General features: G+C 39.4%; 1 protein-coding gene across 2 annotated transcripts in view; it reads left to right on the top strand.

Moving 5' to 3' along the window:
* sez6a (seizure related 6 homolog a) overlaps nt 1–21,235 on the top strand; it is a 72,221-nt gene that overhangs the window by 47,272 nt on the left and 3,714 nt on the right. For both annotated transcript variants that reach the window (XM_079804105.1, XM_079804104.1), the window contains exons 4-11: nt 3,053–3,245; nt 6,663–6,848; nt 7,086–7,254; nt 10,222–10,388; nt 11,507–11,701; nt 13,176–13,314; nt 18,759–18,955; nt 19,311–19,505. In XM_079804105.1, the coding sequence (XP_079660231.1) occupies nt 3,053–3,245; nt 6,663–6,848; nt 7,086–7,254; nt 10,222–10,388; nt 11,507–11,701; nt 13,176–13,314; nt 18,759–18,955; nt 19,311–19,505 (1,441 nt within the window). The remainder of the gene's footprint in view (nt 1–3,052; nt 3,246–6,662; nt 6,849–7,085; nt 7,255–10,221; nt 10,389–11,506; nt 11,702–13,175; nt 13,315–18,758; nt 18,956–19,310; nt 19,506–21,235) is intronic.

Below are 21,235 nucleotides of genomic sequence, written 5' to 3'. Positions count from 1 at the left end.
AACACTTATAGAGTGAATTTGCAGTCCGTCTGCTGTTTTTGTTTTGTGCAGGTGTCTTCTAGCATAATTTCACAAATCTAAAGTGCATCTTTGTTTGTATTTCAGCAGTGTGTTATTCTAGTTTTATTCATTTGTAGTTTGTATGGTTAATATTAACGTAGGCTATCTGTCAGCACACTAAGGTTTAAAAAGGTAATTCGGCCCGTACATGGTTAGATTTTTCCCCATCCGGCCATCAACCTAAAATGAGTTTGACACCCCTGCATTATACCCATATTTGGCAAAAGAGAGATGCAATTCCATTGTCAAATGATGAAACAGTTTTGGAAAGAAATACATTTAAAACAAGTCTTGCAAAAATGTGTTTTCACAGACTTTTTGGATGTGGCATGATTTAATCTAGTAATTGGCCTTAACCATATGTAACAATCCTAAATGCATTTCATTAATTTATTTTTATAAAGTACTACTCTCAGAACTCATGTGTATCTTTAACCACATGCTTCCAAATGAGCAACCTATCATTAACTACATGAGTGACTCTGATGAAAAACATAAGTAGTACGCCATTTATGTGTTTAATTTACTGGAAAAAAACGCCATTCATTCAAGAACTGTTTGGACTATGTTGTATGGTTTGATTCACTAAAAAGAACCTACTCATAAGAGTCATTCTTTTGGGAATCCAAAGAGGTTGGAAGAGTAGTCCAACTATGTTGCTATGTTTCTCGCTGTATCTCTAAATAGTAGAGTAGGAAATCCTGTCAGTATCATTGTCAGAGCAGAGTTTCTGCCTGCTTCCGTAGAAGAATGCATGTGCAAGAAGGATCTACATTTATTTCAATTAATTATATGTGGAAAAAAACACCAGAGATGCATTTTCACCTCTGTTTTATGTGTTCTGTAATACTGCTATGAATTAGGTGACAACATTTATAGTTTAATTTGTGCTTCTTTTGCTCTATCAAATAATTCGGTCAATCAACCATTATGGTTGCGTTTGATTCACAGCCGTTTTGCTGAGGAAACAGATACTGAAGTACAAGAGTCAGCTTCCCTCAAAATCCATAATACTGTATATACTGTTTCACAGAATGTTTGAATCATCGAATTAATGTTTGTGTGCTGATAAACGGGCGGTGGACAGTGTTTAGTAGTGAAATTGGAGTTTTAAGGCCAATTCTCACTGCACCGACAGCTGCCGAACAACGGCAACAATCACCAGATTATAGTACGTCACTTCCCAGACATAGCACGACCCAATTAATGTCAACAGACACCGACAAGCGTAACACACTGATTGGACAAAACCCAACAAAGTACCTTTTGCCGTTTGTTTGGCGTCTATCGGTGCAGTGTGAATTGGCCTTTAGTTGAGCTGTAATTAGAGTTACCTTGTATTCACACTGCCTTCTCTCCAGGGTCCAGAGCTCTATCGGCTAGACCCTCATTAACTTTCCACAAACTGGTCAGCTGGAGTCCACAAAGGTCCTGTGAAAGGCCACAATCATTAAGATTCTCAACTCCATTTCATTTTAATTGCTTGTCGACCTGTTGACCATGACAGCCCTCATATTATTCCATTCGCATTGCCCTGCTAACTCTACCCAGCTCATGGGTCAGAGAGCCTCAAACGAACATCTGATGACACACTTTTAGACCCAGTTTATGGAAATGAAGGTCTTTGTACTTGTTCAGTTGGATTTTGAGTTTAAGAAGCTCAAATTATGGCAGGACAAATTTGCTAACATTCACAGAAAGGAGTCACTTGAACAAGGGGAGAATTTCAGGGTCTTGCCGCCACATCTGAAATGAGTTTTTCAGTCAAGGTCTCAGTTGGAGAGACTGCTGTCAGCTAATAATAATTTCACCTCCGGAAAGTGTCATAAAAATAGGCATAACGCAAAAGAGTGTCAGGTACAGTTATTCATCTCAGTGTGTGAGACACATCACTAAGGAAAAGGAAAAGCAAAAGCTTTGGAAATACAGTATCAAGCTAAATGTATCATGCATGTATTCAAATCTAAGCAAATTTGTTACTGGTATCTCCTTTACCCACTCTCAAATTAACGTTTATGTGGCTTCACTGGTACACAGAAGTGAAAAGGGTCTGTGAAAACCTCTTGTCTGAAGTCACCCAGTGGTCAATAGCTACTACAGAATGATGGAATAAATTTGTTTGTCTCTTTAAATTAATTATTATACTATTTTGTGATATCATGCTGTGACAACACAGCGGTAACCAGAACAGAATTACAGTTTATCACTAGCGTCAAAATTACCTGCAATTCGTCCCCATTATGGTTGAAAACCACATTTCACCTTTAAAAAAATGTCAGAACCAAATCAATTTCTTTCTTTCTGTTTCCTATTTTTAGTGAATCAAAACAATACGACAAAAGATGATATTTTGAAGAATGTCGGAAACCGAACAGTTGATGGACCCCATTGACTTTCATAGTATTTTTTTTCCTGTTCAGTTATTTATATTCTTTAAAATGTTCAGCAATTGTTTCCCCCCAAATATATTGCTCAAAAATACTGTATATCCTCAATACTAATAGCCTATTAATTAAATATTAAGTTAATGAATGTCTGTAATACAACAAGATGAAGGCAGAACAGCTGAAACGTTTGTCTTGATATCTCCTGTTTTAGTCAATAAAAACTATTTTATAGTGCAGACCTTCTGTATTGTCTGTAATACAACAAGAAAACGGTTTCAACTGTGTAGCTCATGTGCTACTCTCACAGCAGTTAGTAAAACATATCAGTGTGTGTATCTGTATCAGTATCAGTAATAGCTCTGATACAACTGGACAGCTCAACACTTCCCACCAGCACAGAGCTGCACACATTGCTGGTCAATATGCTTATCTTAGAGACACATGCGACGAAACCGATCAGAGGAACCTCCTTTGACACTTACAAATTGTGGACCCACTGAAGTGCATCTAAAACACACTTTCAGTTGAGCCGACTCTAGAAAGTATCTACACAGATGCAATCATGTAAGTCTGGACATTCTGATCTGATTCTACCCTTGATGCAGGTGCTGAACGTGAGTTTGGATGACGGAATGGAGGCGGTTGTGGAGGATCTGGGTGGACCTGTGACCTCCATCTTGGCCAACAACTCGATGTTATCCAGGGGTTTGGTGATACGGAGCTCTAGTAACCAGATCTCAGTGCGGTTCAGCAGTGAATGGCCAGCTCGGCCTGGCTTATTACTACTGCGGTATAGAGGTACCATCACACTGTTGTGATACCTTCCCAATTTTTGTGCTAATAGTTTAATATGCTAAGATATAATATTCATTTGCTACAGGTTTGGGTACAGAACATTAAACAAATATTAGTACTGATTGGTTCATAGTATAATGTCGTGGAAATAAGCCCCAGGAATATATGGGCAGCACTCAGAGACATCACTGTCAGCGAGACATCTTTCCCGGAAGCAGTCTGGCTAGAGATACAAGAAAAGACAGGTCTTATGTACTGTTGAACACTATGGGCCTTATCATACACCCGGCGCAATGCGACGGCAAGCGCGACACAAGTGTGTTTTGCTAGTTTCAGCCCAAAATAGTTATCATTTTCATGTCCAGCGCCACATTGTTTAAATAGCAAATGCGCTCATGCCCTTCTGTTCACCCATAGGCGTGCTGGTTTGAAAACGAGGTGTGTTCAGGTGCAGTTGTTGTGTTGCTATTTTAAGGCAACTGAAATCGACTGCGCCATTGACCAACAAAAGCCTGGTCTAAAATCAATAGCGCAGTATTTTGTGTTATTTAAAGGGTGACTTAGTAATATGCGCGGTTCACAACGCGCTTACACTCTGCTTGTTACACACACAGGGATGCGCAGCAGCACACAAATGTTTTTAAATATTAAAATAAAAGGATTCCTCTCTGGAGAAGCGTTCAGTCTTTCTGCTCGCAAATTCCGCCATGTAAATAGCGAATCCGCCATGGGGCAAGCGCAACTTGCTTTTAAAGGGAATGGGAGATGAGACTCTGATCATTGCACGTTACGCCCAAAACACACCCATGACTCATTAAGAGACTCGGTACAACCCTTTTAGACCATGCGCCTGGCGTGCCGACCGTTTTTTTTTCTGTCGTTAAACTATAGCAAAAGTGGATTCGGACACACCCTAAATGAACCTGCACCATGCGCTTCAGACCATGCGCTCAGATCATTCAAATAGGGCCCTATGTAGCTAATAAAAATCCTTGTGTCCTTGTTGAATAAAAGTATTAATTACTTTTAAAAAATGTAATACAAAATTCTGACCCCAGACTATATATAAACTATATCTAAAATCAAACACGAAATCCCAGCATCCTCTGGGTTTGGCAGGCACCACTGATGGAGTTGCTGGCCAAAAGCCTGTTGAGTATAAATGCATTTAAAAGCGCACGTGAACTCTTCTCCTGTTAAACCGAGATCAATAGCGTTTCTCCCAGAGAGAGATTAAATGAGAGAGAGCTATAATGCATCACTGTGCTCTATTGATATTTATGCACTGGGGTTAAATGCTCTGTTCAAATGGTCAAGGGCTCAATAAAGGCAGAGAGATGCAGCTCAGAGGCCATGAAGAGCACTGATACACTTGCATAAGCAGTTAAATGAATGAACCATTCAGCAGATGATGACCTCCCCATGATATGATGCTCTTTGGCCAGTATTTTACACACAACATCTAGCAGAATGAAGCAATTAAGGGGTGAATTTACTAAACAGCATGCGGTATTTCAATGCAAAAAATATACTAATCTATTCAGTGTGCTTGCTGTTGAAATAGTGCTGGGATATATATATTATATTCTGGGATAAAGTCATTGTCCTTATTTTCAGTGCAGACACCCCTGTTTCTATGCAAATTAGGCTTGTTTTAGATATTAGTGACGTTCAGATATTATTACAGTATATTCTTATACTAATTCTATTTATAAGAAAAAAATATATATTATATTTATATTATTTGATATTCAGACTCAATTTATTTACACTAAATATGTTTTGATGATATACTTTTGTACTTATTTAAATCATGATCCATTACACTCTAAAAAATGCTGGGTTAAAAATAACCCAAGTTGGGTTGAAAATGGACTAACCCAGCCATTGGGTTATTTTAACCCAGCATTTGGGTTGTTTAAACCTAGTGGTTGGGTTAAATCTTTGCTTAAAACAACCCAATTGCTGGGTTAAAACAACCCACTTGCTGGGTTAGTCTATTTTCAACCCAACTTGGGTGATTTTTAACCCAGCATTTTTTAGAGTGTAGGGTTCGGTTCGGTGGAAAAAAATGCTACGGCTCGGCAGAAACCGAAACCCGTCAAAAAGCCCGGCCGAATCTTAATCCGAATCCTGGATTCGGTGCATCCCTACTATAAACATAGACTTACCATACACTCTAAAGAATGTTGGGTTAAAAACAACCCAAGTTGGGTTGAAAATGGACTAACCCAGCAATTGGGTTGTTTTAACCCAGCGATTGGGTTGTTTTAAGTAAACATTTAACCCAACCGCTGGGTTAAAACGACCCATTCACTGGGTTAAAACAACCCAATTGCTGGGTTAGTCCATTTTCAACCCAACTTGGGTTGTTTTTAACCCAGCATTTTTTAGAGTGTATGTTTCTTTTTTTAGACTCTGTCAGCTGACCTTGAACGCTTTTGTTCTGCCATTTTAATTCCCTTTCCATTGTATGGAAACGTCTGTCAGTGGCTCTCTTTCCGTTGATAGACAGATTGGATTAGTGTTAGATAAAGCCCTGGCACCTGTTGGTCGTAACCCCCAAGCAGCAAATCTGCCCTGCTGTGCTTGAACTGAGTCATTATTAATAATAACTAAACAACTGGGCATTATGGAACATTAATCACCATGGAAACAGAGACAGCAGGGCCTGTTATCCACAGCTGGGGAGATCGGCTGGACATTAAATGTTGCTTCCGAATATTTAACCAGCACCTGAACGGTTTAGTGGCAGATGAAGGAAGTCTGGGTCAGATTTAATCATTACTTTCTGTTTATTTGCTGAGCTCTATGTTCCTGTAGCTCAATTGCACTAGCAGAGCTAAGATCAAAGGTTCAATTCCCTGGAAGCACACATAGTGATATTTAATGCACTGTATGTTGCTTCAGATAAAATTGCCATTGAATGTAAGTGCTGAATTAGAGGTCAAAGGTCGCAGAACTGCTACTCACATTGTGACAGCAATGCAAACAAATTCAGCCACCTTCAGCTAAAAGTATATAGGCAGTAATTGGTAAAATCATATATTACTTGGTGAAATCATATGTATATATATATATATATATATATATATATATATATATATATATATATATATATATATATATATATATATATATATATATATAAAATTATTAGAAGTTACAATTATGATGGATATACATATAGAGAGAAAGAGAGAGTATTTGTTTAGATCTTTTCCAACTTAATTTGCTTTTTTCAAGCAAAAAGATATGTTATGATATACTTTGTGCTTATTTAAATCATAATCTACTAAGTGTCTTTATTCTATCAGCTGACACAGTCATCTGTCATGTTTTCTCTCTCTCTCTCTCTCTCTCTCTCTCTCTCTCTCTCTCTCTCTCTCTCTCTCTCTCTCTCTCTCTCTCTCTCTCCAGCCTTTGCTCTGAGTTGTGCATCCCCACTGGCCCCTGATAATGGTGAAGTATCAGTCACTGGTCTTCAGATTGGGGGCGTGGCCTATTTCTCCTGTCTGAATGGCTATCAGCTCCAGGGCCCCCCCTCCCTCACGTGCAGAAATGCCACCACACCCTACTGGAGTGGCAGAGATCCCAGGTGTCAAGGTATGAGAGGACAAACTAATATTACGCCTGCATGTATTGTCTCAAGATTGCTCCACAAAAAAATTACGACTTGTTTTATTTAATTTAAATGTACCCATGTTATTCCTTTTCATTAGTCTCATAAATTTTTGGCAGTCTGCTGGAAATCTGTGCCATGAATAATGAAAATGAATGGAACTGAATGCAGAAAATTCACAGCAGTTTCTCTCTCTCTCTCTTTTCATCTTTCATGCCTAGTTGCTTGTGGGGGGACGATGAGAAATGCCACTCAGGGTCGTATTGTCTCTCCGGGGTTTCCTGGAAACTACAGCAACAATCTAACGTGTCACTGGGTACTGGAGGCCCCTGAGGGCCATCGGCTCCACGTTCACTTTGAGAAAGTGGCACTGGCTGAGGACGATGACAGGCATGTGCTTTGTGTATTTTTACTTAAAATATTTTTACTAAATATTCCCCAAAATGCCTTTAAAAGTAATGTCCTTAATTAGACAAAATTATTTTATTTTATTGTTACTGTTCAAAAGGTTGTGGAAGATATTAATACTTTTATTCAGCAAGTAACCATTACATTAATAAAAAATTACAGTAAAGACATTTATAATGTTACAAAAAATGTCTGTTTCAAATAAACCCTCTTCTTTTGACTTCCGATTTAATTAAGAATCCGGAACAAACATATTAAGCAGCAAAATGGTTTTCAACATTGATAATAATAATAGCAAAATGTTTTTGAGCATCAAATCAGCATATTAGAAGGATTTCTGAAGGATCATGTCAAGTCAAGTCAAGTCACCTATATTTGTATAGCGCTTTTTACAATGCCGATTGTTTCAAAGCAGCTTCACAGTGTTAGACAGGAAAATAATGCAACAGAATTTGATTCGGCTGTCCAGCCGCTCTGGAGAAAACAGTGAAGTCATTCAGCTCAGTTCAACTATCATATAGGGCCCTATTTTAACGATCTGAAACGCAAGTGTCAAAGCGCGAAGCGCAAGTAACTTTGTGGGCGGGTCTCGGCGCTGTTGCTATTTTCCCGGTGGGATAAATGGCTCTTGCGCCCGGCGCAAATCTAAAATGGGTTGGTCTGAAGTAGCTTCATTATTCATAGGTGTGGTTTGGGCGTAACGTGAATAAACCAATCCGAGCGTCATCCAACATTCCCTTTAAAAGCAGGTGCGCAAGTTCCATTATGGATTGCTATTATTATGGCGTATTTACCAGGCGCACGCCAGGAGCGGTTCACAGCAGAGGAGACTGATGTTCTTGTAAGAGCAGTGAAAGACAGAGAAGTGAAGTTGTAATGTTGTACATGATGGTAAAGGTGATTTCACAGTCTTTTTTTTTTTCAGTCTTTCAGTTTTTTCAGTTTTTCAGTCGATTTTTTTTCCTGGTTCTTGACGGACAAACCAATTTGTCAGATGTCCTTATATACATATATGTCTTGCCACTATTGGGCAAACAGGTCTTATCCTTAATTATTACAATTAGCCTGAATCATTTGTAAGCTAGATTTATGCCTATTTTTTCACATCTTCGTGGCACACCACAATGATTTCCGTCATCTCATGTGTTAATATTTTTTTAGTGTAACAATTTATGATTTGCAAAAATAACTGTTGCATCTGTGTAGATTACATGAGCAAAGTGTATGCGCGTTGTGCACGCTATACATTATGGTAAAGCATGCGCCCTTAAAATAGCATAATGAACAACGCGCAACGCGCCACTGACTTTAGACTAGGTTTTTTCTGGTCAGTGGCGCAATTGTTTAATGGAACAGCAAAATAGCACCAGGGATTGTTTGCGCCGGAACACGCCTCCTTTTTTGCGCTGAACCGCCCAGGGAGCGCAAGTTCATTCACTAGTTTAGCGACGTGCTTCTGTGGAGGGAAAAGCGCGCTTTGCGCGGGTGCAAAATAGGAATGACACATGCGTCGGTGTACAAAGTCAATTGCGCTGGGTGCAAGATAGGGCCCATAGTGTCAATGCAGACAGATCATATAGTTGAATATTTAGTGTCCCCAACTGAGCAAGCCAAGCCAAAGGCGACAGTGGCAAGGAACCAAAACTCCATCAGGTGACAGAATGGAGAAAAAAACCTTGGGAGAAACTAGGCTCAGTCGGGGTGCCAGTTCTCTGGCCAACAACCAAACAGTGTATGACTATGATTCAGGCAAAATTACAAGTCAGAAGTCATATTAGATAGGGAAAATTCAGAATATTTGTCCAGTTCCATCTGATTGAAGATCGGAGTCATCACGCTGGAAACGGGTTTGAGAGACTAACATTAGTGTAGATGCCATTCTTTTTATGATGTAACCAGTATCAGGTGTTGTGGGAAGTGTTCCCGGATCCGGCAGACCTAGTTAATGCAGCCTAAAACAATAATTTAACTGATTTGAATAATATAAATTGATATTGTTCTATGTGTATGCGTATGTAAAGAGATGTGTTTTTAGTCTAGATATAAACTGACAGAGTGTGTCTGCTTCCCGAACAATGCTAGGAGGACTGTTCCAGAGTTTAGGTGCTAAAACGGAAAAGGATCAACCGCCTGCAGTTGATTTTCGATATTCTAGGTATTATCAACTAGCCAGAATTTTGAGACCGCAATAGACGTGATGGAGTATGCATTAAGATCTTGCTCCAATACTGGGGAGCTAAACCATTTAGTCCTTTGTAAGTAATTAGCAAGATTTTAAAATGTATACAATGTTTAATATGGAGCCAGTGCAGTGTTGACAGAACCGGGCTAATATGGTCATACTTCCTAGTTCTAGTAAGAACTCGAGCTTCTGCGTTTTGGACCAGCTGGAGTTTGTTTATTAAGCGAGCATGGCAACCACCTAGTAGAACATTACAATAATCTAGCCTTGAGGTCGGGAATGCATGAACTGTTCAGCATTTTGGACTGAAAGCATGTGCCGTAATTTAGTTATACGTTTTTAAGATGGTAGAATGCTGTTTTACAGATGCTAGAAATGTGGCTTTCAAATGAAAGATTGGTATCATGTAACAATGAAGACTGGAGTAATGATGCTGAAAATTCAGCTTTACCATCTCAGGAATAAATTACATTTTAGATCAGATAAATTCATCCTTTAAGAGACTTAAGTGAGTTTAAGAGTGCACCATAAGAGACTTCTTTTAAAAACATAAAAAAAATCATTCCAACCCCAAACTTTAGAATGGTAGTGTACTAAGTAGATATACAAAGATTAATAGGGGGAAACTATCCAATATTATCAGGCCCATTCATCAAAATTTCATGTGATCAATTTGATATAATCCACTTTTATAAAAATAAAAAAAATAAAAATCTGTTCCCACATTTACACTTTAGTGATGCAGACTTGGTTTTGTTTGTTTTTAGGCTCCTCATAAAGGATGGGAGTAACATTGATTCTCTGCCCCTGTATGACTCGTATGCAGTCGAGTATCTGCCCATTGAGGGGGTCACCAGCACCGGCAGGCATCTGTTTATGGAATTCACCAGTGATGATACGGGCACATGCACTGGTGTTGCCATCCGATATGAAGGTATTGTATTTCCTGGACATGAGCCGTTCATGTCTTGCAGTCATTTAACAAAAAAGCTTGTTCTCTTCTGCCCCTCATTAGTTCTGATCTCTCTATAAGACCTGAACAAATTTGGTACAGCAACTGAAGAGAAGAGAGGGCCAGATATGACAGATGTAACCTAGAAACAACAGATTTCTGGGTATATTTAGTTACAGGTTAACCATCATCAAGGCTAATGATAACAGACAACACACTGAAATATCACTATAAACACTAGATAGGGATTGCAAGAACTAATAAAATGTGTACCTTAATTGCAATTTAAGTCACTTTGGATAAAAAGCTCTGCCAATTGCATAAATGTTAATGTAAATATCACTCAAAAAATTGTTATGCCTTTTTTTCAGTTTAATTAATTAAAATGAGCTAAAGAAAAACAGCATTTCGTCACAACTTGATTTAACTGTGTTCAGTCAACCTAATATATTTAAAACTGATGTTTACTTAATTCATTTGTGTTTTAACTACATAAATAATTTTTAGTGCTGGGCAATCGATTAATCGAGATCAATCCCATCCAAAATAAAAGTTTATGTTTACATAATATATGTGTGTTTACTGTGTATAATTATTATATAAAAACACACTCCTTCATGTATATATTTAAGAAACATTTGCATGTATAAACTGTATATATTTATATAATTTATCTTATATATAAATATTTTATATATAAATATAACATATTTTTCTTAAATATATACATGCATGTGTGTGTATTTATATATACATAATAAGTATACACAGTACACACACATATATTATGTAAACAAAGTTTTATTTTGGATGTGATTAATCGCGATTAATTTAAGTTTGATGAGTCATTTTATAAAAGTATCAAGTTCACCATTGGACCAACTCAATTACATTAAATTGCGTGAATTTATTTTTTATGAGTTGGGGCTTGTTTGATCCTGCCCTCAATTAAATTGAGTTTGTTCAATGAGTTATTTTTTTGAGTGTACATGTTTCAATGTTCATGAGATAAACAAAAAATTTGAACACTGTTGTATTGTTGTGTTTATTATACTGTATAAAGAGACTGTTAATGTTGAATTTTTCTGCATGTTTTTCAGCGTTTGCTCAGGGCAGCTGTTATGAGCCATTTGTGAAGTATGGAAATTTCTCCACGAGTGATCCTGCGTTTGGAGTTGGTTCTGTGGTGGAGTTCACCTGTGAGCCGGGTTACACATTGGAGCAGGGCGCTGTTATTTTAGAGTGTGTAAATGTTGAAAATCCACAATGGAATGAGACGGAACCAGCATGCCGAGGTGATTTTGTGTCTGTGATGGCTTGCACAACTAAACTTTAGTTTATTTTAGTAAATGTCATCTCTGATTTAATTTTGGTTTTTACATGCCATTTGAAGCCAATATGAAATCAAAATTGATTTAGTTCTCAAAGGGATTTAGTTCTCTAAAAAAGATCTGCAAGGTTATAAAGCTCCAAGTCCACTCCAAAGGGAGATATTTTATTTAACAGAATTCACTTTACAAGAACTACAACAAATGACTCGTTTGAACTACAATGTGTTTTTTTTTTCCAGATCTTGTGAAGTCATAATGGTACTCATTTAAATAATCCCTGCCCACGGAATATGCAAAAAAGGGGGCGAGGCCCCTGCTGCTATGTCAAAGAGACGCTGTTTTTTTTCACCCCAAAACTCATTTGTTTGACCTGCCTAAAGCTGACGAACTTGATTCATTTATTTTAAACACTGTTCCTGAACATTATAACCCCAATGTTTCTGCACATTTTACTGAGGACAGCTTCCAGAACCTAAAAGAGCACAATGCATGCAAGTTACACACAAAAGCTTCTCCTGAAATGGAGCAGTTCCCACTTTGTCAGGACAATCTGTAGTTTGTAGATCACAACTTGTAAGTTTTCTATTCACAGTTCCAATTATAAGTTTTATGTTGCTGCTACGATGTAAACAAAGGGCAAAGCTTTGCCTCCGCTCGCATTTCCCAAACACCAATCACAACACACTGGGTCAGCTAACCAATCACAGCACATTTCATATTTCAGAGAGAGGGGCTTCATCGAAACAGGAACTATACGGCGCATTAGAGCCAGACTGGGGAGAGAGGTGGTTTAATAATGTAAAATATGTGAAATATATTGTGTTTTTTAACAATCAAGCATGAAAGCATATTCTAGTACACCTCAAAAACTAAATCAAGACCCCAATAATGGGACCTCTTTAATGTTAAAATAATTTATTTTTATTTTCCATTACAATAAAACTAAGTTGCATGAACAAAATCCCTAGTATTGTATACAATTATGATAGAATATATAATGGTTCAATAAAAAGCAAAAACACATCCAATGCACATTATTTATTCATCATTTTGTAGATGTAGAATTCAAAAATCTTGTTGAATTTTATGTCCAAAGTGTACATCGCCATCTTGTTCCAACCAACGTGATTTGAACGCATCTGCCCCCAGTCTCACAGAGGAGGCTTAAGTTTAGTCCTAGACTAAAATACATATTTGAGCTGTTTTAACTGAGAGAAACTTGCACTGGCATATCTTAAAATATGTCAGGGCTATTGCACACCAGTAATGTTTTTATCTTAGGCCATTTTTTAAAGCTACTTAAATGTCCTAATTAAGCTATGGCCTAATCCTGGTTTAATCTAAGTCCTGTCTGTGAAACCAGGTCCTGATGTTGTAATTATGAATTCGCAATACTAACTTCCAAGGAGGACTTCAACGCAGCATTTGTGTTTTACAGCGGTGTGCAGTGGAGAAATAACAGATTCAGCAGGTGTGGTGCTTTCTCCAAACTGGCCTGAAGCATACGACAAAGGTCAGGATTGTATCTGGGGTCTACATGTGGAGGAGGACAAGAGATTTATGCTGGATGTCCAGGTGTGAGTATCTGAACCTATATGCATGTGTGTGGACAGAAGGGATAGATGGTTATGTTTTAGGACTGGCTTTGTGTAGGTATTTGTGTGTTGCTTTTTCCTCTAATGAGAATGCTTTCACTTCTCTATTAGCATTCGGTTCAGTTCACCACCTTCCAATTACAGGGGAACAGTGTGTGTAATGACAGCTGATTAATTGATTTAGCACAGACATGGAGGCCACCCACGGATTCATTAACACAGAGCACTAATGGGCCAGCATTCAGGTGCCAGGCTGAACACCAGGACAGGGATCACACCTGCACATGCTTCAAGACAGCGGAGTTTCTTCAATATCTCAGTGACAATATCTCAAAAGCTGAGTGAAATATCAAGGCAATCATTTTTAATAGAGCTTTAATTGAAAACCACAGATATTGGTGGGTTTTGGGGTGGGAGTTTGGAGTTATGGGTGGGTATTAGGTATTGGTTTAGGTAAGTTTGAAGTGATATTTTTGGGTTTTAGGCTGCTGGGGTTTGTGGTGTATGAGTGAAGGTTAGGGTAGTATGGATTATTATTTGGTGATATAGGTTTGGAGTTATATGGGTGGGTTTTGTGGCTGGGTGGATTTGGATTTGGGTGGGATAGAGTGCATTAGTGTCTGCCCCCTTTTTCATCAGCAGTGGTTCTGGAAGTATTTTTTCATTATTTTTTCCCATAGAGATCTTTTTAAAGAGTTATAAGCAATGAATCAAGGCAATCAGCTACGAGGTGAATCACAAAAATACAAACGTTGATTTGAAGCAAAAGGGTATTTGAAAATCTGACAAAAACACAATGGTACAAGACTGTGTTCAGCTTTAGTGTATACACACTAAATATATACTGTATATACACACACACACACTGTCTTCGTGGGAACTCTCCATAGACGTAATGATTTTTATACTGTACAAACTGTATATTCTATCCCCTTACACCAGCCCTAGCCCTAAACCTACACTCTAAAAAAAAAAAAGGTTCTATATGGCACCAAAAATAGTTCTTGGCTCGTAATCATAGGGGAACCTTTTTTAGTGCTATATAGCACCATTTTTGGTGCTTCAGTGGTTCTTCAGCGGTTCTTCAGAGGTTCTTCACCGGTTCTTCAGAGGTTCTTCACCGGTTCTTTGACTAAGGTGCTATATAGCACCTCTGAAGAACCGCTGAAGAACCACTGAAGCACCAAAATTGGTGCTATATATTACTAAAAAAGGTTCCCCTATGATTACGAGCCTTTTTTTTAGAGTGTACCCATCACAAAACTTTCTGCATTTTTACATAAAAAAAAAAAAAAACTCATTCTGTATGATTTATAGGCGTGTTTCCTCATGGGGACCGCAATTTAGGTCCCCACGGTGACACGAAAGTCAAGACCCCATGAGTCAGTATGAAACGCACACACACACACACACACACACACACACACACACACACACACACACACACACACACATATATAGCATTATGCATCATGGGTAATGTACACCGACCAGGCATAACATTATGAGGTGAAGTGAATATCACAGATTATCTCTTCTTCACAGCACCTGTTAGTGGGTGGGATATATTAGGCAGCAAGTGAACATTTTGCCCTGATGTGTTAGAAGCAGGAAAAATGGGCATGCTTAAGGATTTGAGGGAGTTTGACAAGGGCCAAATTGTGATGGCTAGACGACTGGGTCAGAGCATCTCCAAAACTGCAGCTCTTGTGGGGTGTTCCCGGTCTGCAGTGGTCAGTATCTATCAGAAGTGGTCCAAGGAAGGAACAGTGGTGAACCGTTGACAGGGTCATGGGCGGCCAAGGCTCATTGATGCACATGGGGAGCGAAGGCTGGCCCCTGTGGTCCAATCAAACAGACGTGCTACTGTAGCTCAAATGACACAAGAAGTTGATGCTGGTTCTGATAGAAAGGTGTCAGAATACACAGTGCATCACAGTTTTTGTTGTGTATGGGGTTGCATAGCTGCAGACCAGTCAGGATGCCCATGCTGACCCCTGTCCACCGCCAAAAGCACCAAGTGGGCACGTGAGCATCAGAACTGGACCACGGAGCAATGGAAGAAGGTGGCTTGGTCTGATGAATCACGTTTTCTTTTACATCACGCGTGTGTGCGTCACTTACCTGGGGAACACATGGCACCAGGATGCACTATAGGAAGAAGGCAAGCCAGCGGAGGCAGGGTGATGCTTTGGGCAATGTTCTGCTGGGAAACCTTGGGTCCAGCCATCCATGTGGATGTTACTGTGACACGTACCACCTTCCTAAGCGTTGCAGACCATGTACACCCTTTCATGTAAACGTTATTCCCTGGTGGCTGTAGCCTCTTTTAGCAGGATAATGCACCCTGACACAAAGCAAAAATTGTTCAGGAATGGTTTGAGGAGCACAACAACAAGTTTGAGATGTTGACTTGGCCTCCAAATTTCCCAGATCTCAATCCAATCGAGCATCTGTGGGATGTGCTGAACAAACAAGTCCAATCCATGGAGGCTCCACCTCGCAACTTACAGGACTTATAGAAACTGCTGCTAACATCTTGGTGCCAGATACCACAGCTCACCTTTAGGGGTCTAGTGGAGTCCATGCCTCAATGGGTCAGGGCTGTTTTGGCAGCAAAAGGGGGACCAACACAATATTAGGAAGGTGGTCATATTTTATGCCTGATCGGTGTAGATTTCACCACAAATTCCAGTTAAACACAATTATTTTACAAATAAGCTTAAGTAATGCAGTACATTGGGCAAATACCATTGATTAACAACCTTGTAGCTCACAGTAGGTCTGTCTTTAAAGGTTTATAAGTTACTGTTCAAAATGAATTTCCCAATGTAAAGAATGATTTTTTACTTTTGTAACCTGACTATTGCACTCTACAGGTAGGGTTAGAGTGATATGAGTTGGTTTTGTGGATTTATTGGTGGTTTTTGTGGTGGTATAAGTGGGGATTAGGGTGGTATGAATTGGTTTTGAGTGGTAGATATGAGGTGATATTGTGGGGTTTGGCATGAACTCAAGAGATTGCTTTGTCAGGATGACAAAATAGGGTTTCCAGAAGCCCCTGATGTGGAGTTTTAAAACCAACCTACTCAATTTTATTCATTATTATATATGAAGAAAAGTAAAATTAACCTTTTTTTATTGCTCTGACATTCTCCCTTATTTACTTCCAAGAGACCAATGGTCCATCAGTCATCAAGTCTTCCTGAGGCTGTGACATTTTCTCTGCACCCAGAGCCTCTGTGTCCCAACATGCATCATTAGCTCAGCTTGACTGGCTTCTGCTAAACTGCATCTTCCAAACTTACTCTCTAAACACGCACACACACTTAGGTGAATAGACTTAACAATGAGCCAGTTTGGTGGAAGAGGGGGAAAAAACATCTTAATTCATCTCAGCTAATCATCAGGATGTGTATATCCATCTTAATTTAACTCTGTATTTTTCCCCTGTTGTACAATACAGTGAATATTAACACAGCTCATCTGTGACCTTCCCAAACAACAGAACCCAAAGGGCTGACAGCCATGTGACGCCCTGAGGGTTCTGCCTCTGCTTTCCAACATTACACTAAATAAATCTCATTTCTTTGCGAAATGTCACTTCCCCACTGAAGAGGTAAATGCAGCCTCCCGATAGATTAAGGAATCTAAACATTGGCCTTTATTGCCATTTAGCATGACAGAATGGGAAACATGATTGATTCTCAGCGAGGATACTGTTGTGTAAAAACCTGCCTAGGCTGCGTAATTTGTTTTTCCCTTGCATTACTCATGTTAGTTCAGAAATGAAGATGAATTGCAGAATGACGTCAACATACCATCTGGGGAAAAATGTGGCTGGTCAAGCTTTTTATGTTAGGATGGCAGCATTCTTCTTAATTAAAGGGATAGCTCACCAAAAATGAATTTTGCTTTAAACCTGTATGATTTTTTGTTTTTTTGTTTTGTGCAATACAAAATAAACAGCAAATAAATAGCATATTTAGCATTATCTTTAATCACTTTAAAGGTGTCATGAACTGGCTTTTTTATTTGTTTATACTGTTGTCTGAGGTCTACTTGTGACGTTTGCGTGGTTTTTACATTAAAAAACATCATAATGAATAAGTAATAGGCTATTTTCTGGCCTGGTTTTGAGCCTAGCTCTTGAAACGCTCTGTTTTTATGGGTGTGCCTCATTGAAGACTTAGAAGTAAACACCCACTGCTATGATTGGATAAGCTCTGCATATTTAATGAGCTTCGACTCCCTCATGAGTACGCGTGAGGCATTGTTTTGAAAGCGTGGTGGGAAACGACAACTGGAATGATTCGTCCTTCAGGGCTCGCAAAATGTCTTTATCAAACAAACACAAAGATTTATCTCTCATCCACCCGCAATTAATATGAATGTTATTTTATATTACTTGGCCCGCCCGGTCGGTGGATATACGCGTGCGCCAAGTACGTTGCAGACAGCATGATCAAAACTTCCGCGATTGTATTTTTTTAAGTCAAGAGAGTGAACAACATGCATCAAGAAAGGAATTTTTTTTCACTATTTAATATGATACGTATTGGTAGCCCGTCTGGAAAACACATAGCCCAGGGACGTTGGGCTTTGCGAGTCTTGTGACAGCGTGGTAAGTTATGTTTAGTTAGACATGTACACAATGTTACATTGTATTTGATCTGTAACAATGCAATACTATCACAAATTTAAAAAAAATTTACTCACATTAGTGTGTTGCTTCATTCATTCATGTAATCTCATCCTGTTTGCAAATCCAGTCTCTTGTTTACAAACGAATCCGGTGAAATGAACATACGTGCAATGTCTTCCCCACGTGAGCTGGATATTCATTAAAAATAAAGTTTAACCACACATTTCCAATATTAGAATCCGAAGAAAGCTTATGCAGCGACTGTGTTCTTCCACAACCAGGCACAGCACAATATCTTGCTATCTTCGGCATGTTTATTGCACGGTAGCACGATCCGTTTAGCTCCACGAGTCGTGGGCAGGGCTACAGAATCAGGCGTACATATTTATCTGTTGAGGCGCCGTTTCAGAATACGATGACATCAAGGGTCGACATATTCTGAGATCGAGCATTTCCTGGGCCTGGTGTCAATAAAAGCTTTTCTTTGACTAACAAGGAAGTTTTCAGCTCCGAAACTTACAGGATATTCTTCTATCACGATAATTTTTCATATATCAAAGGCTCAAGGGAAAGTTGATTTCTCAATTCATGACCCTTTAAGTTTTGCAACTGTAGGTTATTTAATAAAGGGAAATTTAAATGAGTTATATATTATACTATTGCTATAAAATTATATTAATGAATTATACGTTCAGAGTTTTTCAAAACAACGAGCTGAGAATGATCACAAACAGACCTGAGCTACATTAATGGTGTGCATTCACGTGTGTTGTTTTATTAGTCTTCGTCTGGGGAAGAATGACCTGCTGACCTTTTATGATGGGGATGACCTCACAGCCAACATCCTGGGCCAGTACAGTGGTTTCCTCCCACGATTCAGAGTCTACACCTCTACGGCTGATGTGACCATCCAGTTTCAATCTGATCCAGCCTCCAATGTCTACGGATACAACAATGGCTTTGTAGTGCATTTCTTTGGTAAGTGGCGCTATGAGAATGTTGCTTAACGGCTTTACGATAAGTATTTTAACAGTGACATTAGTGCAAAATGATTCTGTTTTTAAGGGAACACTGATCAAATGAGAACAATCATTAATATATCTGTTCAGCTAGTGCTTGTATTCTCCTAAATTGAATCATAATTGGAAAGTGATGGTCCCCTAGTGTCTGAACAATAGAGGTGCCAATCTGCTTGGCAGTGCCCATGACTGGCAAAGACTGAGATGGGCAACTGTTTTCTCATAGCAGTCTCCCACATGTAAAGCTTAATGGTAAAAACAGAAAAATCCCAAGACCACATGCCTCTTTTCTCCTTCTGCCAACCAAATACTAGAAGTGGCACGCAACGACACATGCGCAGAGCTGCCAGAAATCCTTAACGGCTGGAAGAGCACATCTCATCCTGACTTGACCCATGGAACCGTTATTACCTACCAGTGTTACCCAGGCTTCCATCTGCAGGGCTCAGAGATCCTGATGTGCCAGTGGGATCTGACGTGGAGTGGAGACGTTCCCCTTTGTGAGAAAAGTAAGAGCTAACATCACACTTAAAGGTCACACCAGATCATTAGTGCTTAAGTCCACTCTGGGAAAACTTAATTAACATGGTGATAATGACTGCATAGGTTTAAAGCTAGGTCAGCTGCCACCTGCTGGTGAATTAAGGTAGTAGCCTACATAGAAAGCAGTAAGTGCCCTAGCATGATAGATGCAGTCAGATGCAAAATTGTTGAAAATGCAAGGTTTTTAGAAACACTAGCTGGCAAGGTCTGTGGGCTTAGCAATGGTGATTTGATGGTTTGAGTTTGAGAATATTTTTTTGATCATAAGAAGAAACATTCCTCAATATAATGAAGTGCATCACAGTAGAATGGGCCAAAACCTCTGCGCATATCCTTTATTTAAAAAGGATTGATTAAAAATCAATATTATAATATAACATTGTTTTTTTATATATATTATTAATGTTTTAATCAGTTAAGGAACATTTTATATATACACTCTAAAAAAAAAAAGGTTCTATATTGCACCAAAAATGGTCCTTGGCTCGTAATCATAGGGGAACCTTTTTTAGTGCTATATAGCACCAATTTTGGTGCTTCAGTGGTTCTTCAGCGGTTCTTCAGAGGTTCTTCAGCGGTTCTTCAGAGGTTCTTCACCGGTTCTTTGACTAAGGTGCTATATAGCACCTCTGAAGAACCGCTGAAGAACCACTGAAGCACCAAAATTGGTGCTATATAGCACTAAAAAAGGTTCCCCTATGATTACGAGCCTTTTTTTTTAGAGTGTATAAATACACAGATCAGGCATAACATTATGACATTACCTTCCTAATATTGTGTTGGTCCCCCTTTTGCTGCCAAAACAGCCCTGACCCGTTGAGGCATGGACTCCACTAGACCCCTGAAGGTGTGCTGTGGTATCTGTCACCATGATGTTAGCAGCAGATCCTTTAAGTCCTTTAAGTTACGAGGTGGGGCCTCCATGGATCGGACTTGTTTGTTCAGCACATCCCACAGATGCTCGAATGGATTGAGATCTGGGGAATTTGGAGGGCAAGTCAACATCTCAAACTCGTTGTTGTGCTCCTCAAACCATTCATGAACCATTTTTGCTTTGTGGCAGGCGCATTATCCAGCTGAAAGAGCCCACAGCCACCTGGGAATACCATTTCCATGAAAGGGTGTACATGATCTGCAACAATGCTTAGGTAGGTGGTACGTGTCAAAGTAACTTTCACATGGCTGCCAGGACCGAAGGTTTCAGCAGAACATTGCCCAAAGTATCACACTGCCTCGACCTTGCCTTCTTCCCGAAGTTCATCGTGGTGCCATGTATTCTCTCCGGCACTTGGCCATCCACGTGATGTAAAACAAAATGTGATTCATCAGACCAGGCCACCTTCTTCCATTGCTCCGTGGTCCAGTTCTGATACTCATACACTTTCGGAGGTGGACAGGGGTCAGCATGGGCATCCTGACTGGTCTGCGGCTATGCAGCCCCATACGCAACAAACTGCGATGCACTGTGTATTCTGACACCTTTTTATCAGAACCAGCATTAACTACTTGAGTAATTTGAGCTACAGTAGCTCGTCTATTTGATCGGACAACATGGGCCAGCCTTCGCTCCCCACGTGCATCAATGAGCCTTGGCCGCCCATGACCCTGTCGTCGGTTCATCACTATTCCTTCCTTGGACCACTTTTGATAGATACTACTGACCACTGCAGACCAGGAACACCCCGCAAGACCTGTA

The sequence above is a fragment of the Gobio gobio genome (genome assembly GCF_949357685.1).
Source record: "Gobio gobio genome assembly, chromosome: 22".
Taxonomy (NCBI): Eukaryota; Metazoa; Chordata; class Actinopteri; order Cypriniformes; family Gobionidae; genus Gobio; species Gobio gobio.
The sequence above is the reverse complement of the archived record's forward strand: the minus strand, read 5'-3'. Positions and strand labels throughout refer to the sequence as shown.